Source organism: Lampris incognitus, chromosome 18 (assembly GCF_029633865.1).
Source record: "Lampris incognitus isolate fLamInc1 chromosome 18, fLamInc1.hap2, whole genome shotgun sequence".
NCBI classification, from domain to species: domain Eukaryota; kingdom Metazoa; phylum Chordata; class Actinopteri; order Lampriformes; family Lampridae; genus Lampris; species Lampris incognitus.
Genome location: NC_079228.1, coordinates 12,741,656 through 12,767,112, shown reverse-complemented (window position 1 = coordinate 12,767,112; position 25,457 = coordinate 12,741,656). Strand labels below are relative to the sequence as shown.

General features: G+C 45.3%; 2 protein-coding genes across 3 annotated transcripts; one reads left to right on the top strand and one right to left on the bottom strand.

The window, feature by feature from the left end:
• Window positions 1-5,425: 5,425 nt before the first annotated feature.
• Window positions 5,426-15,747, bottom strand: srfbp1 (serum response factor binding protein 1). Its single transcript, XM_056298703.1, has 3 exons — window positions 15,609-15,747; window positions 14,445-14,821; window positions 5,426-7,141 (listed from the first exon to the last, which is right to left on the bottom strand). Exons 2-3 carry the CDS (start codon window positions 14,802-14,804, stop codon window positions 5,792-5,794), a joined length of 1,710 nt encoding a protein of 569 aa, XP_056154678.1. The 5' UTR covers window positions 14,805-14,821; window positions 15,609-15,747; the 3' UTR covers window positions 5,426-5,791.
• Window positions 15,748-16,017: 270 nt separating this feature from the next.
• On the top strand, window positions 16,018-23,242 carry maco1a (macoilin 1a). 2 transcript variants are annotated; one of them, XM_056298650.1, is made up of 11 exons: window positions 16,018-16,097; window positions 17,365-17,506; window positions 17,630-17,756; window positions 17,927-18,050; window positions 18,209-18,387; window positions 19,052-19,580; window positions 19,714-19,872; window positions 21,286-21,468; window positions 21,662-21,782; window positions 22,479-22,653; window positions 23,039-23,242. In XM_056298650.1, the coding sequence occupies exons 1-11, from the start codon at window positions 16,018-16,020 to the stop codon at window positions 23,239-23,241; spliced, it is 2,022 nt and encodes a 673-aa protein (XP_056154625.1). In that variant the 3' UTR covers window position 23,242. The 2 variants fall into 2 exon arrangements, with proteins under 2 accessions (XP_056154625.1, XP_056154626.1); XM_056298651.1 differs by lacking the exons at window positions 18,209-18,387; window positions 19,052-19,580.
• The last annotated feature ends 2,215 nt before the right edge of the window (window positions 23,243-25,457 follow it).

Here is a 25,457-nt window from a genome sequence, read left to right as displayed (position 1 = left end):
TGCATAAAGACATACTGCAGACAACCACTTCAACCCATTTTTTCCCCAAAAACCCCAAAATCGTTGTCTGACTTGACAAGATGTTCTGACTGCTTGCAGAAATTAACTTTGGATGGTGCATGCTCAATAATCCAGGTAAGAAAATCAAAGAAGGTTGAACTGATTCAACCCTCTCTGGATCATGTACACATCATGGTAGCCCCTTCGCTGAAACGACACCAAAACAACCACTGTCTGCATTCAAACCTCTCTCCTTTAGGCGATCTGTTCGCAGAGGTGGCTGAAGCAGCTTACTTTACCCAGTGTTAAGAGAAAAAATTCCATTGTTCTTTACCCCAAGTCTTTTTTTGTTTGTTTTTGTATTGCTTCTCCCCCCTTTCTGATCACTGTTTGGCTGTTTGAATGTTGTGTTATTAAAGAGGTATTTAAGTCCCAAAAGTGTTTTCAATGAAGGAATATCTGTGGAATTAAACAAATAAGTGTTAAACAAATAAGTGTTTTGTTGTTCTTCAAATTGCATGTGGTTGTCTGTCAAAAAAGACTGCTTTAAAAGAAATTAAAGTAAACGTTTGTCTTATCTGTGTTTAAAAATGATTTTGTCATGCAACCCCATTTTCTCAGTGGTGTTGCACCGGTACTTAATGGCCATTGTTTTTCAAAACACTGGATTCACAATCTCATACATACAAGTGGCTCATTATGTATATTGTTATTGCTGCCTCAGTGCTCTCCTCCACTCATCGTCACATTGTCAGGAACGACATTACTGATACAGTGTAATCTGACCTATTTATAATTTTCAAGTGACAGAGCTTACATAACCTTACACCACTCATAATGTCTGCATAAGTCTTTGTGCATGACATCCTTGATTTTATCCTTTTAGGGGGCTCAGCAATGAACTCTAAGATCTTAAATGTCCCTTTGCATATACCATGCATCTACACATGGGTTTACAGCAGACAACACAGCAGATAACTCGTATTGTTGGCACTGGTCTTTGATTAAAAATGTACAACCCAGCAGTTTAGAACCCAAGTTGTGCTGAGACTGAAAGTCTGTTGGGACATATGAAGACTGTTTTAAAACAGAAACACATGTTTCACATCATTCTGTCTAATTTTGATACTTGCTCCCTTGAAGTTGCTAAATTAAACAAGCATTTTTGCCAAATTCATTAATCATTATTATTGTTCGAACTCCATGACCTTCTGCCTGTTGATGTTGATGAGCTTTGTAAAAGCGGCACGGTGGCCCAGCGGTTGTTGCCTCACAGCAAGATGGTCCTGGGTTCGAATCCCAGGTCTCTTCTGTCTGGCATTTGCATGTTCTCCCCGTGTCTGCGTGGGTTTCCTCCGGGTGCTCCGGTTTCCTCCCACCATCAAAAAGACATGCATGTTAAGGTTTATAGTCCTGTCTGTGCCCCTGAGCAAGGCAATGGAAAGAAGAACTGGAGTTGGTCCCTGGGCGCTGCAGCTGCCCACTGCTCCTATACAATAGGATGGGTTACATGCAGAAGACAAACTTCATTGCAACCAAAACAATTGTACAATGACAAAAATAAAGTGGCTTTTTTGCTTTCTTTTCTTTCAGAATAAACAAGTTCACCAGGAAGACGGACTCTGTCCTGGGGGTAGAACTTGATTCTGTGACGGTGGATTCAGAGCGGAGGATCCTGCGCAAACTGCAGAACATCATGGACTATGACCCTCACCCACTCCATTATGCACTGGTCATGCACAAGAACACTTTCAGAAACAAACTGATGCCACCTCGGTGATCCACAGAACACCACAGAAAAACCTTCCTTCCAGTGGCCTTCAAGCTTCTCAACTCGTCTACCTCTCACTGAGAGATGGATGTCAGTGACCTGGGTTTCTGAGGTGGCGCTAGCCTTAGCATTTGGATTATCATTCTGTGGGATTATGCTTCCGTTCTGGGATCCAAAGGAGTTGAATCGAGTGCAACTGGACTTGGTATATATCCGTGAAGACGTTTCGCCTCTCATCCGAGAGGCTTCCTCAGTTCGTGCCTTTCTGACTAGACCAAGCTAGTCTGACTGGCTGGTGATGAGACTCAGAATTTATCCTCTAGGAGTCGTTGTCAGAGCTGTAGATATGAGTGGCTCTTTTGTGTACCGATGTTTGGCCGCGCCCGTCGTTATCGGAGCCATTGATATGCGCGGCTCTCCTGTGCTCCGACGTCCAGCCGATTTGCATTTGTTTAGCAGCGACGGTGGTTGGGGGTGTTAGTTTCGACTTCATTGTTCAGTGGTCATGAGAGTGGTTGGAGCCGTTAGTGACCGACTGTTGTTCTTGGAGGCTAGGCTTCTTGAGTCTCCTGCGTAGAGATGAAAGGACGGCATTGTAAGTGGGGAGATAGGTGGTGTCGCAGACCTCCTCCTCTGTTGAGGGATGGTTTTTCCAGTTTCGCATAGATGGCTTCCTTCACCCCTCTTTCAAACCATCTATCTTCTCTGTCCAAAATGTGGACGTTGCTGTCCTGGAAGGAGTGCGTCTTCTCTAGACTGCTGAGTCTTGTCCTGAGGAGTTTGGCCTCGATTTCTCTGGTTACAAAGCACCTCGCTAAACCTTATTGCATGCATGTATTCAAGTGAGTGCGAGCTAATAAAACAGGGATTTATTTTTGCATAGAGTAGCCTTGTTTTTTCTTCAGATAAAGTATCTGTGAGGACTGAAATTGTATTTACATACTGTAGCGAATTCGGGAGACAACGTAATCACGGGAACTCCCGCGGCCGGGAATCGAACCCGTATCGCCCGCACCGCAGGAGGCATCGCTAACCGCTCGGCTAAAGGATCAGACTCGTCAACCGGCGGCCAGCGTGTCTTCTTATGTATGCACGTTACAATACCAATGCCCATGCTAAAGGAGCTCGTCTATGGAAGTTGGCCAATTTCATTGGGATTTTGTCGACAGAAGAAGTAAATTTTAAACAAGAAAAATCAATGCCGCCAGTAGAATTAAATACATATGCGGAAAAGCATACCAGATACTGTTGGGGGTTCTTTAAAAATTCTATAAGCCACTTAATCTTCAAAATCTTATTTAATAAATTAAATCCAACACAGGCGCACACCGAGCGCACTGAGCAGCGTCATTTCCTGGGATCGGGACACGCGACACACTCCATATCCGGTACACGAGTGTACAGATAAGACTTTAATATTGGACATGGTTGATTATAAGTGCAACTGCAAGTGACCATTTGCTTTCGTGTGGTTTTGGATCGGGGTAAATTTACTTTTCTTTGCAATTTGATAAAACTGATAAAAGGCAGTTATGTAAAAGCATCTTTTCCTATTGTACTAATCAGTTATACCCTTCTATAGTTTAGACATCCGTTTTCACACGACGTGCAACGCCATCATCCTCAACGTCATCACCACCATTATGAGTTTTGCCACCAGCATCTTCATCACCACTATTATAATCTTTATTACCACCACCATATTCATCTTCATCATCACCCTTGTCATCTGCTTCAGTTACACCGGATGTTGCTGCATGTGAATTAAGGCATCTCGTTTTAGCAGTATCACCACCCTGAAGATCTCCAGCTGCTCCTGCTGTCTTTTCCATTGCAATTCCATCCACACCACTTGTTTCTTATTGTGATCTTTAAAAACTAATTTGGTATTTCTACACAGACAGCTGGCCAGTTTTCAATTTATTTTTTGGATGAATTGCTTGGCCAAATGTAAACCCCACCAGCATCCTCCCCCAAGTGTTTTCTTTCCCCCTGGTATCTTTATTTCCACTGGGTCTAAAACTTTGAGGAATGGAGAAGATTCAAAGGTTCAGGAACTGTGAATTCTTTACTGATGGGTTGTTTTTAATACATTTTCCTTTCACAAATTGCTCCCAAAACTAATTCTTTCAAAAAAAGCAGATGGGATTGGTGCCCCCTCCCCCTTTTAGAAATGTAAGGTTTTCGGTGGGCAGGATTTTCCTGGGTCCAATACCTCAACCCCAAACCCAGTGAAATCATTTATTAGTAATGTTGGAGTCACCAAGGCCTCTCTGGACCTACTGCTGGCCCTGCGCACACGTACATGGTGTCTTTCCATTTCCTAAAAATAAATACGTTCACAAAGTGGAAGAGCAGTTCTCAGTAACCACCAAGTAAATATTTGTAGCGTACTTGTTCACATGGAGGACCTCAGCATCTTCTGCTAGCCTCACAGAGATGACTTTGACAAGTTCTGTCTGTAGATACTGACAGATGCCCATGCCACATAAGCACCTTAGTGGAGAGATACACAAGTTACTCTGAACTGTGACAAAAAAAATCAAGACAGAATAGGCCACATAACGCTGCACATCATGTTCACTACCAGTTATACCAACATCTGTGCCCGTCAAAAGCTTGGGACCATTTAGTTGTTCTGAATGCAGACAGCACCACCTCCACCTCGTCACTAGATGATGAATTTTAAGGGTCTACCGCCTTCCCTGATTGGTAATCTGACTTTAACATCATACCCACACCTAAACTTAACCGGGAGGTGGAAAGAGCTGGAGGTGTCCTCCAGTTCGCAGCCAAACTCTCTTGGACCGAATCCCAGTTTTTATGCAGCGCTACCATGGTCACACCTGTTGCAGCAAAATCTGACCTTCAGAAACTGTGACCATCCTTCAGAAACTGTGACCATATGGTCACCCTAAACAAAGTGCCACCCCACAGTTGTCACAAGATGTCATTGCTAGGGGATGACTTTAACTGCATCCTATTTTGTACTACAGTATCGATTTTAACTCGCTGCTGAGCTGTGCTCTGATGCTTATTGCATGTTATATTGTTGATTGTACTGTTTTATTACTGCTTTGTTGTTTACTGCACCTTTTATTCTACTACTACTACTTTCGGCTGCCCCCGTTAGGGGTCGCCACAGTGGGTCATCCATTTCCATCTTTTCCCATCCTCTGCATCTTCCTGTCCCGCCAGCCACCTGCATGTCCTCCCTCACCACGTCCATAAACCTCCTCTTTGGCCTTCCTCTTTTATTTTATTGCATCTTTTATTACTGATCGTATAAGATGTAAGGTGAGCCTGAGTGTCATGAAAGAAGCCATTAAATAAAATGTGTTATTATAACTATTATTACCCTTCCAGCTCATTACGCTGACCTTAACCACACCTAAACCATACCTAAACTTAACCAGAAGATGGGACGACATAGAGATATGTACCGCCAAATGGCAAAATATGTGCCTATGATGCTGTAGAATTGCACATTATGAAGTCCCGTGGGAAAAAAATGCAGTAAATTGTTAATTTTGCATTACATTTTTTTGGGGGGGGACTGATACTTCTGTTGATAATTTCCAGTTTTCTCAGTACAATTGAACAATCTATATACCATTTACTTTCATTAAGGAAAAATCAAAAGTGGGCAGGGACCGTAGAGAAAATTTACAAGACAAAGTGATACAAGCTCTGATATAAAACAATGTTATTTATTAAATTAGATCAAAATAAAAGACGTTGCAGAGCTGGAGAAAGACCTGTGGAAATGTTGGCTGCTACTCATTAACTTGTTAACTGGTAAACTTTACACATGATAAGATGATCACATTCGGGTACGAGATAGCAATGGCCTCTTTTGTAGCAAATTCAACTGCAGTGCAATTCTGATATGGGAACAATTATATTTTCATGAAATTGTTTCATTCAAAAACACCTTGTTTTCCTTTTCTACAAAAAATGCAAAGTTGCCCCACTAAATATGCCCCAGAGCCTGCCCACATAATGAAGAGCCAACTAGCTTCAGTCATCATCGTCAAACTTGATCTTCTTCCCCTGGAAAGCTAGGATTTGTCCTAGTTGCTCCTTCCTTTTCTTACTGGCCTCCCAGGATGGGTGCAGCGCCTGCTGTGGTGCCTGATGGGAAAAGACACCCGTACCCCTGCGATCTGGTTGCCTGACAGTGTCACCTTTGCCCCTTCCCCTCCCTCTCCCTCTCCCAGCAAAAGCCTCTGACTTAGGAGGTTTTCTTTCAGGGTTATGATTGCTGTCCTTGGAATCCGGTTGCTGTTCTGCCCCTCTACGCTGGTGTTGAAACTTGGGTGGCCTATTAGAAAACCTGTTAAGACCGCGACCCCTCTGTCCTCCCCGGTTGTGATTTCCTTGCCCACCACCACCTCTGCTCTGCCTGTCCCTGCTGGCTTTATGTTCAGAAAGGGAGGAACAGAAGACAGACATAAGCTTGTTTGCTTTACAGTTCAGTCTGGACTCAGCCTGGTCACGCTCACTTGGGACTTGGTCTGAGGTGCTGGGTGAGTCTGTGGTGTCACCTTTCAGCTCATTGTTCTCCTTCTGCCGCTCCTCTGCACTTGGATCGTCCTTGCTTTTCTTCTTCTTGAACTTGCTCACTCTTCCCAGGAAAAAGTCATCTTCGTCATCACTCTCTTCTGAATGGGAGGACTGCTTGCGGAACCGCTCCTCTGTGCTGTCGTCAAAGTACTCTTTCTCTTCATCAGATGACTCCAAGTCACTCTCCTCCTGAGCTCCCTTCATCTGCTGCACTTCAGCGGCAGCCTTGGAAGCTGGTTTTTCTGTGGCTCTGTTCTGCAGTGTGTCTATCACAAGGCTTTTTGCCTCAGCGGTCTTGGGAGATGTTGTTTCAACATTCGTGGAAACTACCACAGCTGGAGATTTTACCAGAGTCCCTGACATTTGCTTGTTGTTAGACTCACTTGTCTCACCTGTGAGAGTCTTTGCTTTCCTTTTGTCTTTTTTGGGAGACGTATGAATGGTCGTGTTTTCACTGTTTTCCAGGTAAGAGTCATCACCCTCCTTGTCCATCATTTCATTTTGATCCACTGCACCATCTTCTTCCTGCTCCTGAACCTTTACTTGTCTCGCTGCATCACCAGCTGCTGGCTGAGGAGGCTCCTTTACAGCTTGCTTTTTTGCTTTGCCTCTGTCTGCGGCCTGCTTTCCACCTTTCATCCTCTCCTCTTTGAAAGCTTTAACAGCAGCTTTGATGGCTTCAATCTTTTTGCTGAACTGGGGGTGGGTGGCAATTCGTGCTGTGGCCCGATCGGAAATGGTAGACTTGGGATTTTTACACACCTTCTCAAAGCTGATATTCTTCGCCAGGGCAGTTTTGGTCACCTAATAATGAGAACATAACAATAATAATTATAACAACAATAACAACAAACATTCTTTTTTAACTTAAGTATACAAGATGTTTGATTTTTATTTATTTTTTGGGATTTTTTGACCCCCCCCCCCCCCATTGTAAATTGTACCGGGCCAATTACCCCACTCTTCCGTGCCGTCCCGGTCACTGATCCACCCCCTCTGCCAATCCGGGGAGGGCTGCAGACTACCACATGCCTCCTCCAATACATGTGGCATCACCAGCTGCTTCTTTTCACCTGACAGTGAGGAGTTTCACCAGGGGGGCGTAGTACATGGGAGGATCACGCCATTCCCCGCAGTTCCCCCTCCCCACTGAACAGGTGCCCCAACCGATCAGAGAAGACGCTTAATGCAGCGACCAGGACATATACCCACATCCGGCTTCCCACCCACAGACACGGCCAATTGTGTCTGTAGGGATGCCCGACCGAGCCGGAGGTAACATGGGATCCGAACCAGCGAGCCCCGCGTTAGTAGGCAACGGGATAGACTGCCACACTACCCGGATGCCCAAGATGTTTTATTTTAAGCAGTGGTACTCAATCATGTGTCATGGAGAGCCATGTGTATCTGGGTTTACATTCAAATCAAACACTATGCACCAGCTAATTTTCGGCCCTTCAACCAAAAAAAAAAAAGAGAACAAATAAGTAAAATCAGTTGGTGTAGTGGTGGGTTGATCTGGAAGCCCACATACACATGGCTTCCCATGGAAGCGGCTGACTACCACTGATAAAGAGGAATTGGGAGCTACAGGACTTGATCTATACTTGACTGTCAGCACATTTGCAAGTGTCTCCATTGCGTCAAACAGGGCCGAACTATACATATATATATAAAAAGAAAAAGACGGAGGACATCTCGTCTAAAGAAGCCCTGCCATTATAGGGTATTAGCCAAATGAAACGCCCTCTCCTCATAAAATCCCACCTAACAGTTCTGATAAATTACAGAAGTTTATGGTACTCTAAATGCCTTTTCATAGGACCTTTACTTTCATCACCTCCATTTTGAAAACATGTATCACTCTAGCAATGACGGGGGATTTTAGAATGGAAATTATGTTGTTAAATACTCTGGTTAACTCAACATGACACCACTGTATTCGGTTAATATTCACCCATCAATCCAAGCTAGTCCATGACCAACAGTATTTTTCACATAATTTGCTTACCCTTAAATAAAGGGGTTTATCTGTGGATGGGTGAAACGAGTTGTATCGAGATAGTAGTCCTTTATGACAATTAGGGCTGCACGATGTATCGTTTCAGCATAGACATTGCGATGTGCGCATGCGCGATTGCCATATTACAGCACGCTTGATGTGAATTAAGGCAAATGAACTCAAAACACCTCACGCTACGAGTTTTCCCCGCTCGACACAAAAGGGAAAGTCACACGTCTCTCACTTGCCGTGACTAATCTACACGAGAAGTCTGACTGATAACGACGTAATTTTGCTCTGATTTAATGCCTGGAAAGTTGTCATTTCTCGCTCCGTGACACATCGACGTGTTCGCCCGCGTCTTGCGAGTGATGCCGCATCACGTATCCGCGATCACCGTGGTTAATCCGCGGATCGGGCGGGCCTAGTCACAAAAATTAACATTCTGATTTACAGCGGGTGGGTGGCGGGTGAATGAAATGATACATATTTAATGAGGAAAATATTAATTACGTTCTCTAAAATGAGAGTATATTTTAAGCTTAATTTTTCATCAAGCACAAATTAGCCGACTAGACACCCATTGCGCCAACTGCGGCGTTCGTTTGTCTTAAGCAGCAATGGAGGCAAAACAGATCAGAGACAGTGAAAAAAACTGAAGAGCAGAAAAGTTCGGTGTGGGGGCAATTTAGTGAAATACTTAACCCTGAGGGATCAAGTGCTGGGTTTGTCACATGCAACAGATGCGAAGTGCTGTATGTGTCTGATAGCCACAAAACCTCAAACATGGTGTTATATGTGTAACCGGTTATTTTCTTGCCCGGTCGGGATTCGATACGGGGTGTACTGCACCACAAGGCGACATCACTAACCGCTCGGCTAAAGGGTCAGACCCGTTGGCTAGGGACTAACGTGTCTTATTAGTAGTTTACATATGTTACCATATCATCACACTTACATATAGAGAAATGATGGTAATGTGTGATCGGGGACGGGGTCTCTAAATTTCCCCAACAACTCCTGCAAAGTCATCCCAATCATTCTAGAACGATTAATTCTTCCCAAATAGAGATATTCCAGTCATCTGGTGAGAATTTCTGTATTTTTTCATATCGCAAAATTCACTCATCAGCTGCTTCTCCGGGGTCGTGTTGCGGTGGCAGCAAACTGAGTAAGGCACTCCAGATGTCCCTCTCCCCAGCAACGCCCCCCCCCCCCAGCTCCTCCCGGGGGATCCCAAGGTGTTCCCAGGCTAGATTGGACATGTAGTCCCAGCCAGCGAGTTCTGGGTCTACCCCGGGGTTTCCTCCCAGCTGGCCGTGCCCGGTAAACCTCCAAAGGAAGGCGCCCAGGAGGCATCCTAATCAGATGCCTGAACCACCTCAACTGGCCCCTTTCGACGCGAAGGAGCAGCGGCTCTACTCCATCTACTCTATATCGCAATATACATCGCAGAAAAGAAAAAGATATTGCAATGTGTTTTTTTCCAATATCGTGCAGACCTAATGACAAGGATTGTAATTGGTCGTACACTGTTCAAGCACAGCATGTGTGCAAGACTGGTAACCAAAAAGTTGATAATTTGACTAAATTATGTTATGAGATGGACTACACCAGTGGTGGCTAACCATGTGACATGGAGAGCCATGTGTGTGCAGGTTTTCATTCCAACCTTACTCTACACCAAGTGATTTCACTGATACATTCTCCCTCGTTGGCTTAAGAGTTGCTAATCAGTGAAATCACCTGGTGTGGAGTCTGGCTGGAATGAAAACCTTCACACACATGGCTCTCCATGGCACATGGTTAGCCAACCTTGGACTAGACTGTTTTTCCTCAAAATTTGTCTTGAAAAATGCAAATCTTGCATTAATTTTCTATCAATCAATAAAAAAGTTGGTGTAATGTGACTGATAGGCCCAATGTGCCCTACATTGCATCCTCTGTAATGTGACTACTGCACCTATATTACATGGCCAAAAGTGTGGACACCCCTTCTAAGGAGTGGACTTGGCTATTTCCACCACATCAACTTCTGGTAGATAAATAAAATCAAGCATACAGCCACGGAATCTCCATAGACAAATATTGGCAGTAGAATGGGTCATACTGAAGAGCTCAGTCGCTTTCAACAGGACACTGTCATAGGACACCACCTTTACAAGAAGTAAGTCTGTCAAATTTCTGCCCTGCTCGATCTGCCCCGGTCAACTGTAAGTGCTGTTATTGTGAAGGGGAAATGTCTCACGACAGTTCAGCCGTGAAGTGGTAGGACACACAAGACCACAGAATGGGTCTGCTAAGTGCAGAAGTGCATAGCGTGTAAAAATCGTCTGTCCTCAGTTGTAACACTCACTACCAAGTTCCAAACTGCCTCTGGAAGCAACAACACAAGAACTGTTCAGAGAGCTTCATGAAATGAGTTTCTATGGCCAAGCAGCCACACACAAGCCGAAGATCATGGGCAATGCAAAGTGTCGGCTGGAGTGGTGTAAAGGACACTGCCATTGGACTCTTGAGCAGTGGATATGTATTCTCTGGAGTTATGAATGACGCTTCACTATCTGGCAGTCTGACAGACCAATACGGATTTGGAGAATGCTACCTGCTAGGAGAACACTACCTGCCTGAAAGCATCGTGCCAACTGTAAATTTTGATGGAAAAGGAATAATGATCTGGGGCTGTTTTTCATGATTTAGGCTAGCCCCTTACTTCCAGTGAAGGGAAAGCTTAACGCTACAGTCAAAGAAAATTGAATCAATTCATGTGGATACGTTTATTGACAAGAAATATTTCATCCCTCATCTAAGTGACCTCTTCAGTCTAAACTGACTGCAGGTATCCCCACCCTTATAAACAATACAGTGGCATAATGACCGAAACCAACAATCAGTTTCATATGCAAATAGTCGTGACCATTAACTAGAGTTTCAACGGCCATGTGTACTATTCACAGAGGATTTCTGAATATTTGCAATCACAGCATTGTAAGATGGAGACAGATGTACTCTTGGGCCACTTCCTTGGTTCAGGGATGGTCATTCCCTCTTCACACAGATGGCCTCTTTTGACTCCCCATTCAAACCAGCGTTCCTCCCTATCAAGGATGTGCACATCCTCATCCTTGAAAGAGTGGCCACTGGTCTGTAGATGGTGTAGACTGCGGAGTCCTGGCCTGATGCGTTAGCCCTTCTGTGTTGTGCCATCCTCTTGGCCAACGTCTGTTTAGTTTCCCCAATGTACAAGTCACGGCAATCCTCCTGGCACTTAACAGAGTACACTATATTGCTCTGTTTGTGCCGAGGGACCCAATCATTGGGGTGGACCAATTTATGGTGCAGCGTGTTTTGGGATTTGGGATTTCATCTGTCGCCATCTTATAATGAGGTGATTACAAACATTCCCAAATCCTGTGGGAATAGTACACATCCCATTGAAACTAGTTAATGGTCACACCTATACCCCTTTCACACTGGCCAAAAAAAAAAAACCACAAACATCCGCCTTTGGTGGTGAATGTTACATTGACCACATGCAGATGTTAGCGGGTTTTTTGGCCAGTTTGAAAACGCCACTATTTGCATATGAAACTGATTGTTGGTTTCAGTTGTTACGCAACTGTATTGTTTATAAGGGTGGGGATACCTGCAGTCAGTTTAGACTGAAGAGGTCACCTAAATGGGTGATGAAACATTTCTGTCCATAAATATTGTGTCCAGATGAACTGATTCAACTTTCTTTGACTTTTTTTACCTGGATTATTGAGCATGAATAAAGACACACAATGCTACAGCATACAATGACATTCTAGAGAATTGTGTGCTTCCAACTTTGTGCCTTTCCTGTTTCAGCAACAACAATGCCCCTGTACACAAAGTAAGGTCCAGTACACAGCCCTGACCTCAACCCCACCCACACCTTTGGGATGAATCAAAGAAAGTTGAATCAGTTCATCTGGACACAACATTCTGTCAATAAACTTTGTGTCCAGATGTACTGATTCAACTTTCTTCGATTTTCTTACCTGGATAATTGAGCATGCATAAACACTTTGGGATGAATGTGAACCCAGATCTTGAGCTGGGCCTTTTCCCCTACATCACTGCCCGACCTCATTAATGCTCTTGTGGCTGAATGGGCGCGAATCTCCACAACATGTTCCAAAATCTAGTGGAAAGCCTTCCCAGAAGAGTGGAGGTTGCTATAGCTGCACAGTGAGGACCAACTTCACATGGAATAAGATGTTAAACATGTACATATGGGTGTGATGTTCAGGTGTCCACATACTTTTGGTCATGTAGTGTAAGTATATACCGATGTCGATGGTGAAACAATATATCTTTCAGCTATACGTGCACATTGGTTTTTGCCAAGAACACTTGCATGTACTTTGCATGTGCCCTATAGAGGGCAGTGTCATGATTACTCTCAAATTATACACGAATAGCACATGAAATATGGAAAGAGAAACAAGAGATATAATAATAAAAAGGGTCTATAAAACTCTTGGTGTGAGTGTGTGTGTGTGTGTATATATATATATATATATACACACTACCGTTCAAAAGTTTGGGATCACCCAAACAATTTTGTGTTTTCCATGAAAAGTCACACTTATTCACCACCATATGTTGTGAAATGAATAGAAAATAGAGTCAAGACATTGACAAGGTTAGAAATAATGATTTGTATTTGAAATAAGATTTTTTTTACATCAAACTTTGCTTTCGTCAAAGAATCCTCCATTTGCAGCAATTACAGCATTGCAGACCTTTGGCATTCTAGCTGTTAATTTGTTGAGGTAATCTGGAGAAATTGCACCCCACGCTTCCAGAAGCAGCTCCCACAAGTTGGATTGGTTGGATGGGCACTTCTTTGAGCAGATTGAGTTTCTGGAGCATCACATTTGTGGGGTCAATTAAACGCTCAAAATGGCCAGAAAAAGAGAACTTTCATCTGAAACTCGACAGTCTATTCTTGTTCTTAGAAATGAAGGCTATTCCATGCGAGAAATTGCTAAGAAATTGAAGATTTCCTACACCGGTGTGTACTACTCCCTTCAGAGGACAGCACAAACAGGCTCTAACCAGAGTAGAAAAAGAAGTGGGAGGCCGCGTTGCACAACTGAGCAAGAAGATAAGTACATTAGAGTCTCTAGTTTGAGAAACAGACGCCTCACAGGTCCCCAACTGGCATCTTCATTAAATAGTACCTGTTAGAGCCTGTTTGTGCTGTCCTCTGAAGGGAGTAGTACACACCGGTGTAGGAAATCTTCAATCTTAGCAATTTCTCGCATGGAATAGCCTTCATTTCTAAGAACAAGAATAGACTGTCGAGTTTCAGATGAAAGTTCTCTTTTTCTGGCCATTTTGAGCGTTTAATTGACCCCACAAATGTGATGCTCCAGAAACTCAATCTGCTCAAAGAAGTGCCCATCCAACCAATCCAACTTGTGGGAGCTGCTTCTGGAAGCGTGGGGTGCAATTTCTCCAGATTACCTCAACAAATTAACAGCTAGAATGCCAAAGGTCTGCAATGCTGTAATTGCTGCAAATGGAGGATTCTTTGACGAAAGCAAAGTTTGATGTAAAAAAAATCTTATTTCAAATACAAATCATTATTTCTAACCTTGTCAATGTCTTGACTCTATTTTCTATTCATTTCACAACATATGGTGGTGAATAAGTGTGACTTTTCATGGAAAACACGAAATTGTTTGGGTGATCCCAAACTTTTGAACGGTAGTGTATATATATATCATCTTGTTTGTAATCCATGTTGTGTTTTTTTTTTATTCTTTTATTCTGTGGTTCGTTTCCCTGTATATTGCATAAGCTCCTTTGTCTTCACTACTGTTTTAATTTCATGTTGATGTCAAGTTACCAGTTATCTTTTCCTGCTTGACCAACCAGTGGTTGTATGATGTAGGCTTGCAGACACAAGCAACATACTGTTGAGATTTCAAAGGCATGAACATTTGCATTTCTGTGCGCCTTCACAAACTAGATACCCAAGGGATGCTTTCAGTGTAACTAGTGGAAAAAACATGTTTTGACCCTTGGGATTTAGCAAATGAAGGGAAGAGAAGAGGCGGTTAACCCTACCTGGTCTGGTTTGAGTTGCTTCATCTCATGGATCTCCTCCAACAGTCTGGCTGCCCTCCTCTGGTTCCTCTCAACATCGCTTTCTTTTCCTTTCTTTTTCTTCAAAGCAGACATCTGTCGCGTCATTTTCCTGATGACCAGAGCCCTTACCCTCTTCACCTCCTTTCTCATCCTCACCACTTCATTGCCAAGGTTTAAGACCTCATCTTTCTTCTTATCTTTCACCTGTGGCTCAAGCAACAAAATCGTACTCTCACTCTCCTCTGGGGATGTTGATATTATCTTCTCCATCTCGGTCTCCTTCTCCTCTCGATCCTCCACCACTTGCTCCTGCTCTTTTGTCTCAGTTGATGACGCCATCTGCTCTTTTCTCCACTCTGTAGAAAAGCACAGTGAATAAAAAGAAACTGCACATGTAAAATAGGTAAATGGAATAGTTAAGATAAGGTATATTGTAGAAAACCGATGGTGAATAAATGTTTGTAGCAGTAATGTTGATTCAAGTGGTAGTTGTGTTTAAGACCTGCATTCATTTGTATTCACAAAGCTAACCATAGTGCTGATTATCACAACTACTGACACAGGATATGTAAAAATGGCGAAAACGTAGTGATGAAGCCAAAGTATAAAAAAAAACAACAAGGCCAGCACGACTGTAAAATATCAACCAACTTCAGCAACGTGATTTGCCTTGGACCCAATGCAAGTGAGTAAGACCTAAACCCGAATTACTCCGACTAACACCAGTGCAACGCAAAACGACCCTGAATGTCGTCAATCCGCATATACGTGGGCACACGTGGGTCTACAATGCTGATTCCGGCAAGTTTAAAAACAATCGCATCATTAGGTCGAACAGACGAAAAAGATAAATGACATTCGGTCTAACTGCCTCTCGAACACATGTGCCTCTAGCATCCTAGTTGGGCGCGTCGGATAATCTTTTTTTAAAATACATCTTTATATCAGCCTGTTAACGCACACAATAACCAAAGCAGACAACAGCAGAATCGAGTACTCGATAGAATACAACGACGAGCAGGGTCGAACGCGCGTCGGATCTCTCGACAGCGTCGCGAATACAAACGTGTCGCTCAGCGAGCGCGGATCAACTCCCGACAAGCCAACGTCCGTAAATCGGTTCCCGGCGCACCGAATTCGTACCAGAGAGCACTTGGCATGTCGCGTCTTCGTAAAATCAAAATACGGCACTCCCACGGCGTTACGCTTGCCTCGCGGTTCCGAATAAATCCAAAAAATCCCCCCCCCAAAAAAGAGACGAAAAAGCGTTCAACTCCAGGGGGCCGCCATTTTTTTCCGCTCCTCTCCGCTTGACGTGTAACGTCAAACGTCGCCGAGTGACGTGCGGCGTGTCGTAAAAAGGGGAGGGGCTCCTTCGGTCTGTTTTTATTTATTTCTTTGTTTCATGTGCGTGAAACGGCAGCAACGTTGGCGACGGAGACGGCGCGCAATGTAACGATGCCTGTGTAACAACCCCCCCCCTTTTTTCTTTTTTTTTTTGGTGTATATTTCCGGACTGAATTAAAAGGCGAATCAAAAAAAGGGGGGAAGCATGAAGCGGCGCAATGCGGACTGCAGCAAACTCCGACGGCCGTTAAAACGGAACCGAATCACCGAGGGTATCTATAACAGGTAGGATGGACGGGGTTGGGGGGGGGGGAGCGCTATTGTATAACAATGGCGCCCCCCCCCCAGATATGTCAAGACGGGGGGGCCGTCCGCTCGGCGGAGAGTCGAGCGGGGGGGGGGGGGGTTCTTCCCTCAAGGAACCAGACAACCTTGAATGGATGCGCTCGCATCCTGTCAAATATAAGAAGAAGGCCCCTGGCGTGTGATCCTCCACTCAGTCCGTGATATTGCTGTCTCGTCCTGGTTAAATGACAAAAGAAAGCTGACCTAAACGTGGCTGTCAAATGTATTATGATGCAAAAAAAAACGAGAAAAGAAATGGTAATGATAATAATGTAACGTGCGTGGATAAGAAGACACGCTGGCCGCTGGCTGGCGGGTCTGACCCTTTAGTCTAGCGGTTAGCGATGCCTCCTGCGGTGCGGGCGATACGGGTTCGCTTCCCGGCCGCGGCACTTCCTGCGGTTGCGTTGTCCCCCCCCCGAATTCGCTACAATAACGATACATTGTGTCATGCGCCCCCCGTTGAAACGATTGAGACGATGCTGTGTAGCGTTTGCGTCTGACGTCCACTTGTCTGGTCAATAACAAACGGTTACAATGAAAGCAGCTACATCAGTAGTACGGCACGTTATACGGTCAAAGGGCGCCATCGCCCTCTCCCCAGTCTGCTGCTGAGTTTCCACAAGTGTAGGTTTTTAAAAAAAACCAAAAAAAAAAACCCAACAACATTCATTCTGGTTACCGCATGCATGTAAAAGGGGCCATTCTGTCAGTCATAAGGTAAATGGGTGCTTAGAAATTCAAGAAAGGCCGGCAGGATAAAATACTGCATGATGGTTGCGGAACTGATACTCGTTCGTTTCGAAATGGCATTCATTTTGCCCAGTATTTCGTTGATGGCAGTGCAAAAGTGAAAAGGGTTTTGCACAAAGCTACTCGCATGGGCTGTAAGATCTGAGCTTTACTTTCTCTGATTATGCAAATGTCGTCTTTTCTTGTCTTGGGCACAAAGTGCAAATGGAAACGATGGCGATTTTTTGCAGGTTGGCTATCCTGTTAGTTTCTGTCTGCTTTCATCCTGACATGATTTGGAGCTTGAGGTCATTTCCTGCACTACACTGTCAATCATAGTGTAGCTCACACTGTTAAACATGTCTGCTGTCTGAACGCCGGTTTATCACCTCATCTGATTCCAGTGCAGGTCTTGCCCAGTAGGTCCGCTCCTCCTTTCTTCCTCTCTAACCTTGTCGTCTTCATCTTTTCGCAGTACATTCCTGTATCTGAAGTTCCTGGTGGTGTGGGTGTTGGTGCTCCTGGCAGACTTTGTGCTGGAGTTCAGGTTTGAGTACCTGTGGCCTTTCTGGCTTTTCATCCGCAGTGTATACGACTCCTTCAGATACCAGGGGCTGGTGAGAGCCTTTATGTCTACGCATGTTTGCATGTCTAAATGTGAGTGCAAAAAAGAAAAAAGAAAAAAAAGAAGCACAGTCTTAATGACATATTTACTCCTGTCTCTGTTCTCCTCTGCTCAGGCGTTTTCTGTGTTCTTTGTATGTGTGGCGTTTACGTCAGACATCATCTGCCTCCTCTTCATCCCCATACAATGGCTGTTTTTCGCCGCCAGCACTTACGTGTGGGTCCAGTATGTCTGGCACACAGGTCAGTCTAAATGTTTCCTTTCGATTCCTTCTATATAGCAACAACCCAGTGCAACAACCTTGGTTTTATGACAAAGACTTTTCTATAAGACATGCTTTCCCTAGCAGATTTTCCCAGTGCCGAACTTAAAAGTACCTATTGTTTTTATTTTTCCTTATACGTTTATGCAGAAAGAGGAGTCTGTCTACCCACTGTATCACTATGGATACTGTTTGTGTACATTGAAGCTGCCATCCGCTTCAAAGATCTGAAAAACTTTCATGTGGACCTGTGTCGGCCCTTTGCTGCTCACTGGTAAACATCGGCTTTTTTTCCTCAATGCATCTGTCGTTAACAGCAGCCTGCTGCTCTCCTTTTCACTTTCCGTCTATCATTAATCTAAACAAATCATCGCTCGGAAATAATGCCGGTGGCTCCCATTTTAAAACGGACCCTTGGCCTCTCTCTCCCAGTATTGGCTACCCAGTGGTGACGCTGGGCTTTGGCTTCAAGAGCTACGTCAGCTATAAGATGCGCCTGCGGAAACAGAAGGAGGTGCAGAAGGAGAACGAGTTCTACATGCAGCTTCTACAGCAGGCTCTGCCGCCGGAGCAACAGATGCTTCAGAGACAGGAGAGGGAAGCAGAGGAGGGTGAGACACACACACACACACACACACACACACACACACACACACACACACACACACACACACTCACTCTTGTAAACATGCCAACATGTATTAATAAATAATAAACAATGGGGAGCATCTGGGTAGGATTGCAGTCTATCCCGTTGCCCATCAACACAGGGATCGCCAGTTCGAATCCCTGTGTTACCTCCGGCCTGGTCGGGCATCCCTACATACACAATTGGCCGTGTCTGTGGGTGGGAACCCGGATGTGGGTATGTGTCCTGGTCGCTGCACTAGCGCCTCCTCTGGTCAGTCGGGCCGCCTGTTTGGGGGGGGGGGACTGGGGGGAATAGCGTGATCCTCCCACGCGCTACGTCCCCCTGGCGAAACTCCTCACTGTCAAGTTAAAAGAAGCGGCTGGCGACTCCACATGTGTCGGAGGAGGCATGTGGTAATCTGCAGCCCTCCCCAGATCAGCAGAGGGGGTGGCGCAGCGACTGGGACAGCTCGGAAGAGTGGGGTAATTGGCCGGATACAATTGGGGAGAAATAAAAAATAATAATAATAATGAATTCATGCACTAGTACAACAGATATTTTAAGAAGACTTACAAGAGGTGAGACCTGACTTCTTTTTAACCTTGCCTCTGTTTTTTTGTTTTTTGTTTTTTTTTGTTAAGCAGCATTAGCCAAAGGGGTCTCTGAGATGGAGTCCGCATCGTTATCCCAAAACGGAGCACCTCCTGGGAAGAAAAACACTCCTGTCCCACTACCGGAACTGGAGTACCGGGAGAAAGGGAGGGACAGTAATGGGAAAGAGCGCGAGGGCAAAAAACAGCACACAGTAGGAATGAACAACAACAGTATTATACACACACTGGACTCCAAACTGCAGGAGACGGAGTACATTGAGAATCACGTCGGGGGGAAGAGACTGAATAACGACCTAGCCGGAGAACACACGCACACCGACAACACACACTCCTCCAAAGAGGAGACGGGGGGAACGGGGAAGAACTACAAAAACGCAAGCGGAGGGGGCGGGTCCAGCTCTTCCCCTCGGAACCACAGCTCCACCAATGGGAGTGTGCTGTCAGGCTCCTCCTCCAATAAGAATGAGAAGAAGCAGAAGGGTGCCGGGAAGGGTCCGAAGGATCCGGTGGAGAACTGCATCCCTAACAACCAGCTGGGCAAGCCGGACACACTCGTACGGTACGAAGTCCCCCCTCCCTTCTTTTTCTTCTTTGAACACCGTTGTCACACCCTCCCTCTTTATCTCACCCTGCTTGCTCTCTCACGTCTTTGTATGCGCTGGATGTTGCCCCTCTCTTTCCCTCCCCCGTAGGCTGGAGCAGGATGTAAAGCGTCTGAAGGCAGACCTTCAGGCCAGCAGGCAGCTGGAGTCGGAGCTGCGGAGCCACCTGTCCTCCCTGACCAGCCAGGACCGAAGCCTGCGCTCCGAGCTCGGGCAGCTACGTCAGGATAACGAGCTGCTCCAGAACAAGTGAGGGGACACACACAAACACATGTATATTTACCTTGACTAAGATCGGGGAAACTTAACCCCCCCCCCCATGCCACGAGTTTATACATGCAGGCCACTCATACACAGACGGACAGACACATCCGTTCACTGAGTGATTACTGCCCTCGTGCGGAAGAGAACCTCTTCCACAGCCCCCGTGCATGTTACAGTACTCAAATATAGAATAAAAACAAAACAAAACTCACACGGATGCACACGGATGCACCCAGCCCATAAACCTCCCAGCCTTCATATCAGCAGCACCACCGAATCACTCAAGCAAGCAGCACAGATACACCCCCCCCCCCACACACACACTCTCTCATAAGCAGCAACACGGGAAGACAGCAGTTTATTCAGCGTTCCTGTCGGGGAACAAATCCACTGCCATGGAGCCCTTGCACACATGAAGACCCTGCGTCTGCAGCCAGCGGTGTGGGTGAACTCCGTGATTTCGTGCACTCAAACACGTCGTCAGCGAAGGCGACATGTCACGTTAAGGGTGATATGCAAAAGCAGCCTGTGACCCAATTGTGACAAAAGGGGCTTTAAGTCGCAGCACTTCTTTATCCACTGACCATCTTTGACACTGACTGACATTCGGTTTCATCCTGGCTGTTAAAGAATAAACACATGTTTAGCCTGTCTGCGTATTCACAGTTAGAAAACGGATAAAAAAAGGGGTGTAGATGTAGAAGATGCTGATGGAGGTGTCCATGTATAAAGGATATAAAGGGGTGTAGATGTAGAGGACGGTGATGGTGGTGTCCATGCATAAAGGATATAAAGGGGTGTAGATGTAGAGGACGTGATGGTGGTGTCCATGTATAAAGGATATAAAGGGGTGTAGATGTAGAGGACGTGATGGTGGTGTCCATGTATAAATGATTTATAGGGGTGTAGATGTCGAGGACGGTGATGGAGGTGTCCATGTATAAAGGATATAAAGGGGTGTAGATGTAGTGGACAGTGATGGAGGTGTCCATATATAAATGATATAAAGGGGTGTAGATGTAGAGGATGCTGATGGAGGTGTCCACGTATAAAGGATATAAAGGGGTGTAGCTGTAGAGGACAGTGATGGAGGTGTCCACGTATAAAGGATTAATTTTATCATCAGGGTAATCAATTCCACCATCTTTGGCCCATACCAATAAGTTTTCAGCTCGAAAAATGTAAAAAAAAAAAAAAAAAAAAAAAAAAAAATGTTTACCCCCCCCCCTGTTAAGGATGGCCATCATGAAAGTGTAAGGTGAGGAGATAAAGCAGGTCTTATGTAACTTGTACAGGGCAATACCCAGCAGTCCATTTTCTAAACCGGCGTCTAATTCAGAAGTGTGCTCCTTAAATGAGTTCCACCTGTCTGAGGATATTCTTCCCGCCACGTCTTAGGCTCCACAGTGCGGTCCAGGCCAAGCAGAAGGATAAGCAGACCATTTCCCAGCTGGAGAAGAGGCTGAAGGCCGAGCAGGAAGCTCGGGCCCTGGCCGAGAAACAGCTGGCTGACGAGAGGAAAAGGAAGAAGATGGAAGAGGCCACTGCAGCCAGGGCTGTTGCTTTAGCCGCCGCCACCAGGTGCGCATAACTCCCGTTACCCCGGTTAAACAATACTGAACTGAGCCAAATGAAACGGAGCTCGCTTTCACCTCCAGACCCCCCCATCCCTAAAAAGCAGCACTCCTCCGTGCTCACAGATTGTTTCTCTCTTATTACATCTGTTATTTTCCCCCCACCCTCCTAAAATGCCATCTTTCCCGTTGTTCTTCAGAGGGGAGTGCACCGACTCCCTGCGTGGCCGTATCAGAGAGCTGGAGACGGAGTGTAAGAAGCTCAACATGGACATGAAGCTTAAGGAGGAGCAGATTAGGGATCTGGAGGGCAAATGTCAGGTGAGATTAGACAGCAAAATGTGATTTTCCTTTTAAATTGAAAGATGGCCCGGGCCTTATTATGGACTTCCAACTGATAACCATTTGGCATCAGCAAATTTAGCTGCCGGCGTGTGCTGCACATACATATGTGTGAAGGCGGGGTGTCCGCGTAGCGTAGCGGTCTATTCCGTTGCCTACCAACACAGGGATCCCAGTTCGAATCCCCGTGTTGCCTCCAGCTTGGTCGGGCGTCCCAACAGACAATTGGCCGTGTCTACAGATGGGAAGCCGGATGTGGGTATGTGTCCTGGTCACTGCAGTAGCGCCTCCTCTGGTTGGTCGGGGCGCCTATTCAGGGGGGAGGGGGAAATGGGAGGAATGGTGTGATCCTCCCACGTGTTATATCCCCTGGTGAAACTCCTCACTGTCAGGTGAAAAGAAGCAGCTGGCGACTCCACATGTGTCGGAGGAGGCATGTGGTAGTCTGCAGCCCTCCTGGATCAGCAGAGGGGGTGGAGCAGCGACCGGAACGGCTCGGAAGAGCGGGGTAATTGGTGCCGATACAATTGGGGAGAAAAGGGGGGGGGGCCATACATGTGAAGGTTTGACCCTGAAGAGGTCTCCTGTTTTGCATGCTTCACCACCTCATTCTGCTCCTCCTCCTTCTGCCCACCATCTTCATTCCCTCCTTCCTCATTCTCCTGTCCCATGTAGGAGCTGTGCAAGTATAAAGAGAACGAGAAAGACACCGAGGTGCTGATGTCAGCGCTGTCAGCCATGCAGGAGAAGACGCAACACCTGGAAAACAGCCTAAGCGCCGAGACCAGGATCAAACTGGACCTCTTCTCCGCCCTCGGAGATGCCAAGAGGCAGCTGGAGATAGCGCAAGGTACGTGGTGATCGCGTGCTCTCCGTTCACAGCAAAACGCTGCTCGAGTCTTGTGTTCAACACGTTCACACATCCATTCATCACTTCATTCTGATATACATCAGCATATGTATCACTCCCGCTTAATGATCTAAAGTGCACTTGCTCTTGGCTGTGATATGAATACTATGTAGCGCTCTGTTGATAACATTTCAGCTCTATCTGCTAATTACCGACTCTTATAAGTCCCCTCGGATAAAATTCATCTGCTAAGTGAGCGAGTGTAAAAATGAAAAAAAAAATTGCAGTGGATTAAAAAAGTATTATCAGAGGCTGCAGTCCAGTTTCAGATGTATCGATACTGATATTGATTATTTATTGGCAATAAATAATCCCAAACCTCCAGGTCAGATCCACCAGAGGGAACAGGAGATCGCCGACCTGAAGCAGAAGATAGCAGAGGTGATGGCCGTGATGCCCAGTCTGTCTTACTCCACGGATGGCAGCAACCTGAGCCCCGTCACCCCTCACTACTCCTCCAAATTCATGGACAACAGTCCCTCCTCCCTGGACCCCAATGCCTCAGTCTACCAGCCCCTCAAAAAGTGACTCTGGCTCACACAGGAGTCTTTAATTTTTTATTTTTTTTGATGAAACTCCAGCTGTTTATTATTATTATTATTATTATTATTATTATTGTGTTTACCGACCCTTTGTTAAATTTTGCACTACAGTGAAACCACATAGAGACACAGATACGCACACATGCATCCCTTCCGTAGAGGCCCCTTTTGGTTCTGTTTTGAGAACAAGATTGTTTTAGGGGGTTGTGTATGATATGTATATTTTTTCTTTTGTGTGTGTGTGTGTGTATGTGACACAACCATTAGATAGGGCGATCTGTATGGATTGGAAACAAACAAGGGCAGAGTTTAATAGACAGTTTGTTGGCCCATTAGAAAACCATAATGCTTCATTTTATGTCTGTTTTCTTTTGCTCCTTTACACCACCACCCCCCCAACACTTTCTCTTGTTTGTTCTACACCAAGTAGATAACCGGGCTTTTTACTTTATATCGCAATTGGCATTTTACTTTCTTATGACTGAAGACGTGTTTTCATTTCAGATTTCCGTTTGAAAGCGACCTGTAAAGTCAAAACTTCTGCGAGATGGATGAATGTAAAAGTGCTATTCATGTTTTTTGATATCATCATAACTTAATCCGTGACTGCTTTGGTTTGGTAACGAAGACATGTCAATTCAGTTGTGAAATGTACTTTTATTTTCTGAACTACCGAGGTTGATCGGATAGAAATGTCGTGTGTTTCTCGGATTTTTTTTTTTTTTAGGCTCTCAATACTGGGAAAAGTGCACTGTTCAGGATCATCGTGACATACTTCAAAGCAGATGCAGAATACGACCTCAAAAAAAACAAAGAGCTTGTAATAGATTTGACCCGGCGCTGCCAAAAATGTTTAGAAGATTCACCTTTTTTTGTTGCTGTTTTTGCTGCAGACACACGCTTCCTCTCTCTTTGGACCAAATTCAGATTTGTCGGGGCCATGTTATTCACTGGATTTTAATGATGTCTAGGTAACTGGTTGTTACCTGTTTGCAGTTTTTACAGTGCCTTGCGATTTCTCTTTTATAAGATGCAGAAACCATATACTTTTTCCCTTTCGTGGAATATGAAACGTCCTGCCTCAAGGCCCCAGGGCCCTCTCACGCCCTGATTTGCTTGGTTGTCATAGGTCAAAGTGTTTTCTTCTGCCCTGGTCATTGTCAGTCGAGTTAAAGCTAGGGTAGGCAGGTTTTTTTTTCTCGATTGCGTCATTGGGCAAACATTCCACAATAGCCTTTCAGCATATTGTAAATTTAAGTGGTCTGAGAGTAAACTAGACTTCTGCGCCTCCTGTTGGCTCTGTAGTCAGGCTTAAAAAAAAATCTAGCCCGGCAAGGACGACTTTAGCCAATCACGGATCATTTCAGAGAGAGGGCGTTGCTATTGGCTGTTCCACAAGACGCGCGTGTACGCGATCGATTAGCGTCCGCCCTGCCCCGCCGGTCGCTTGTGGCTGTAACCCTAAAAATCTAACTCTAAAAATCATCGAGACCAACTCGAAATGGCCGCTTCACATGGACAATATCAGTGCAACTACAATATTCCCTGGAAAGAAAACAACTTAAAAAAAAAAAAAAAAAAAGATGGATTATCAACAAGGACACACGTTCCACGACTCTCGCTTCGACATTTCCTGGTTGTACACGAGGGCGAAGAGCGACGCCGAAGTCATTTGGGGGGAGGGGCTTAAGCGGAGCGATACGAGGCAGCGGAGAGCGAGGCGGAAGGATTTGCATAGGAATGTTCGGCGTTACCTAGTGCAGCGGCGGAGATGACGACGCTAGACTGTGACTCGGTCGGGAAGGGGCGACCCTTCTACCGGTCGCCAGTCACATTTAGCGGTATTAAACCTGCGGCCACGTTCTCACCGGCTGGTGTTTATTTCAACGGTGCGAGTCCTTTCCTTGTGACACAACGTTGTAACGCCAACCATCAACTGACCGTCCGTTATCATGCCCTACGGCTGGCATTTAGTTGTTTACAATAATGTACATTTACTTGCTGAGGAATGTTTTTATTTTTAATTTTTTATTAAGTGCCAAGTATTGGATTTCTGTTAGGTCTCCATCCGCACTAGGCTGTGGTTAGACAAGAGTGTTACTGGTTTGTCACAGGAACCTGTCGTGTTTGCAGGGCGCTGGTTGATACGGCGGTAGGCCGCTAGGTGGCGTGATTGTGTTATTCTCGCGTTTATTTATTTGA

Excerpts from the sequence above, each read along its gene's own strand:
- srfbp1 (XM_056298703.1), bottom strand. The coding sequence starts at position 14,804 with ATGGCGTCATCAACTGAGACAAAAGAGCAGGAGCAAGTGGTGGAGGAT. Across the intron at positions 7,142-14,444 it reads AGCAACTCAAACCAGACCAG|GTGACCAAAACTGCCCTGGC; the intron begins GTAGGGTTAACC and ends TCTCATTATTAG.
- maco1a (XM_056298650.1), top strand. The coding sequence starts at position 16,018 with ATGAAGCGGCGCAATGCGGACTGCAGCAAACTCCGACGGCCGTTAAAA. Across the intron at positions 18,051-18,208 it reads CGGCCCTTTGCTGCTCACTG|TATTGGCTACCCAGTGGTGA; the intron begins GTAAACATCGGC and ends TCTCTCTCCCAG. Across the intron at positions 21,469-21,661 it reads GCTTTAGCCGCCGCCACCAG|AGGGGAGTGCACCGACTCCC; the intron begins GTGCGCATAACT and ends GTTGTTCTTCAG.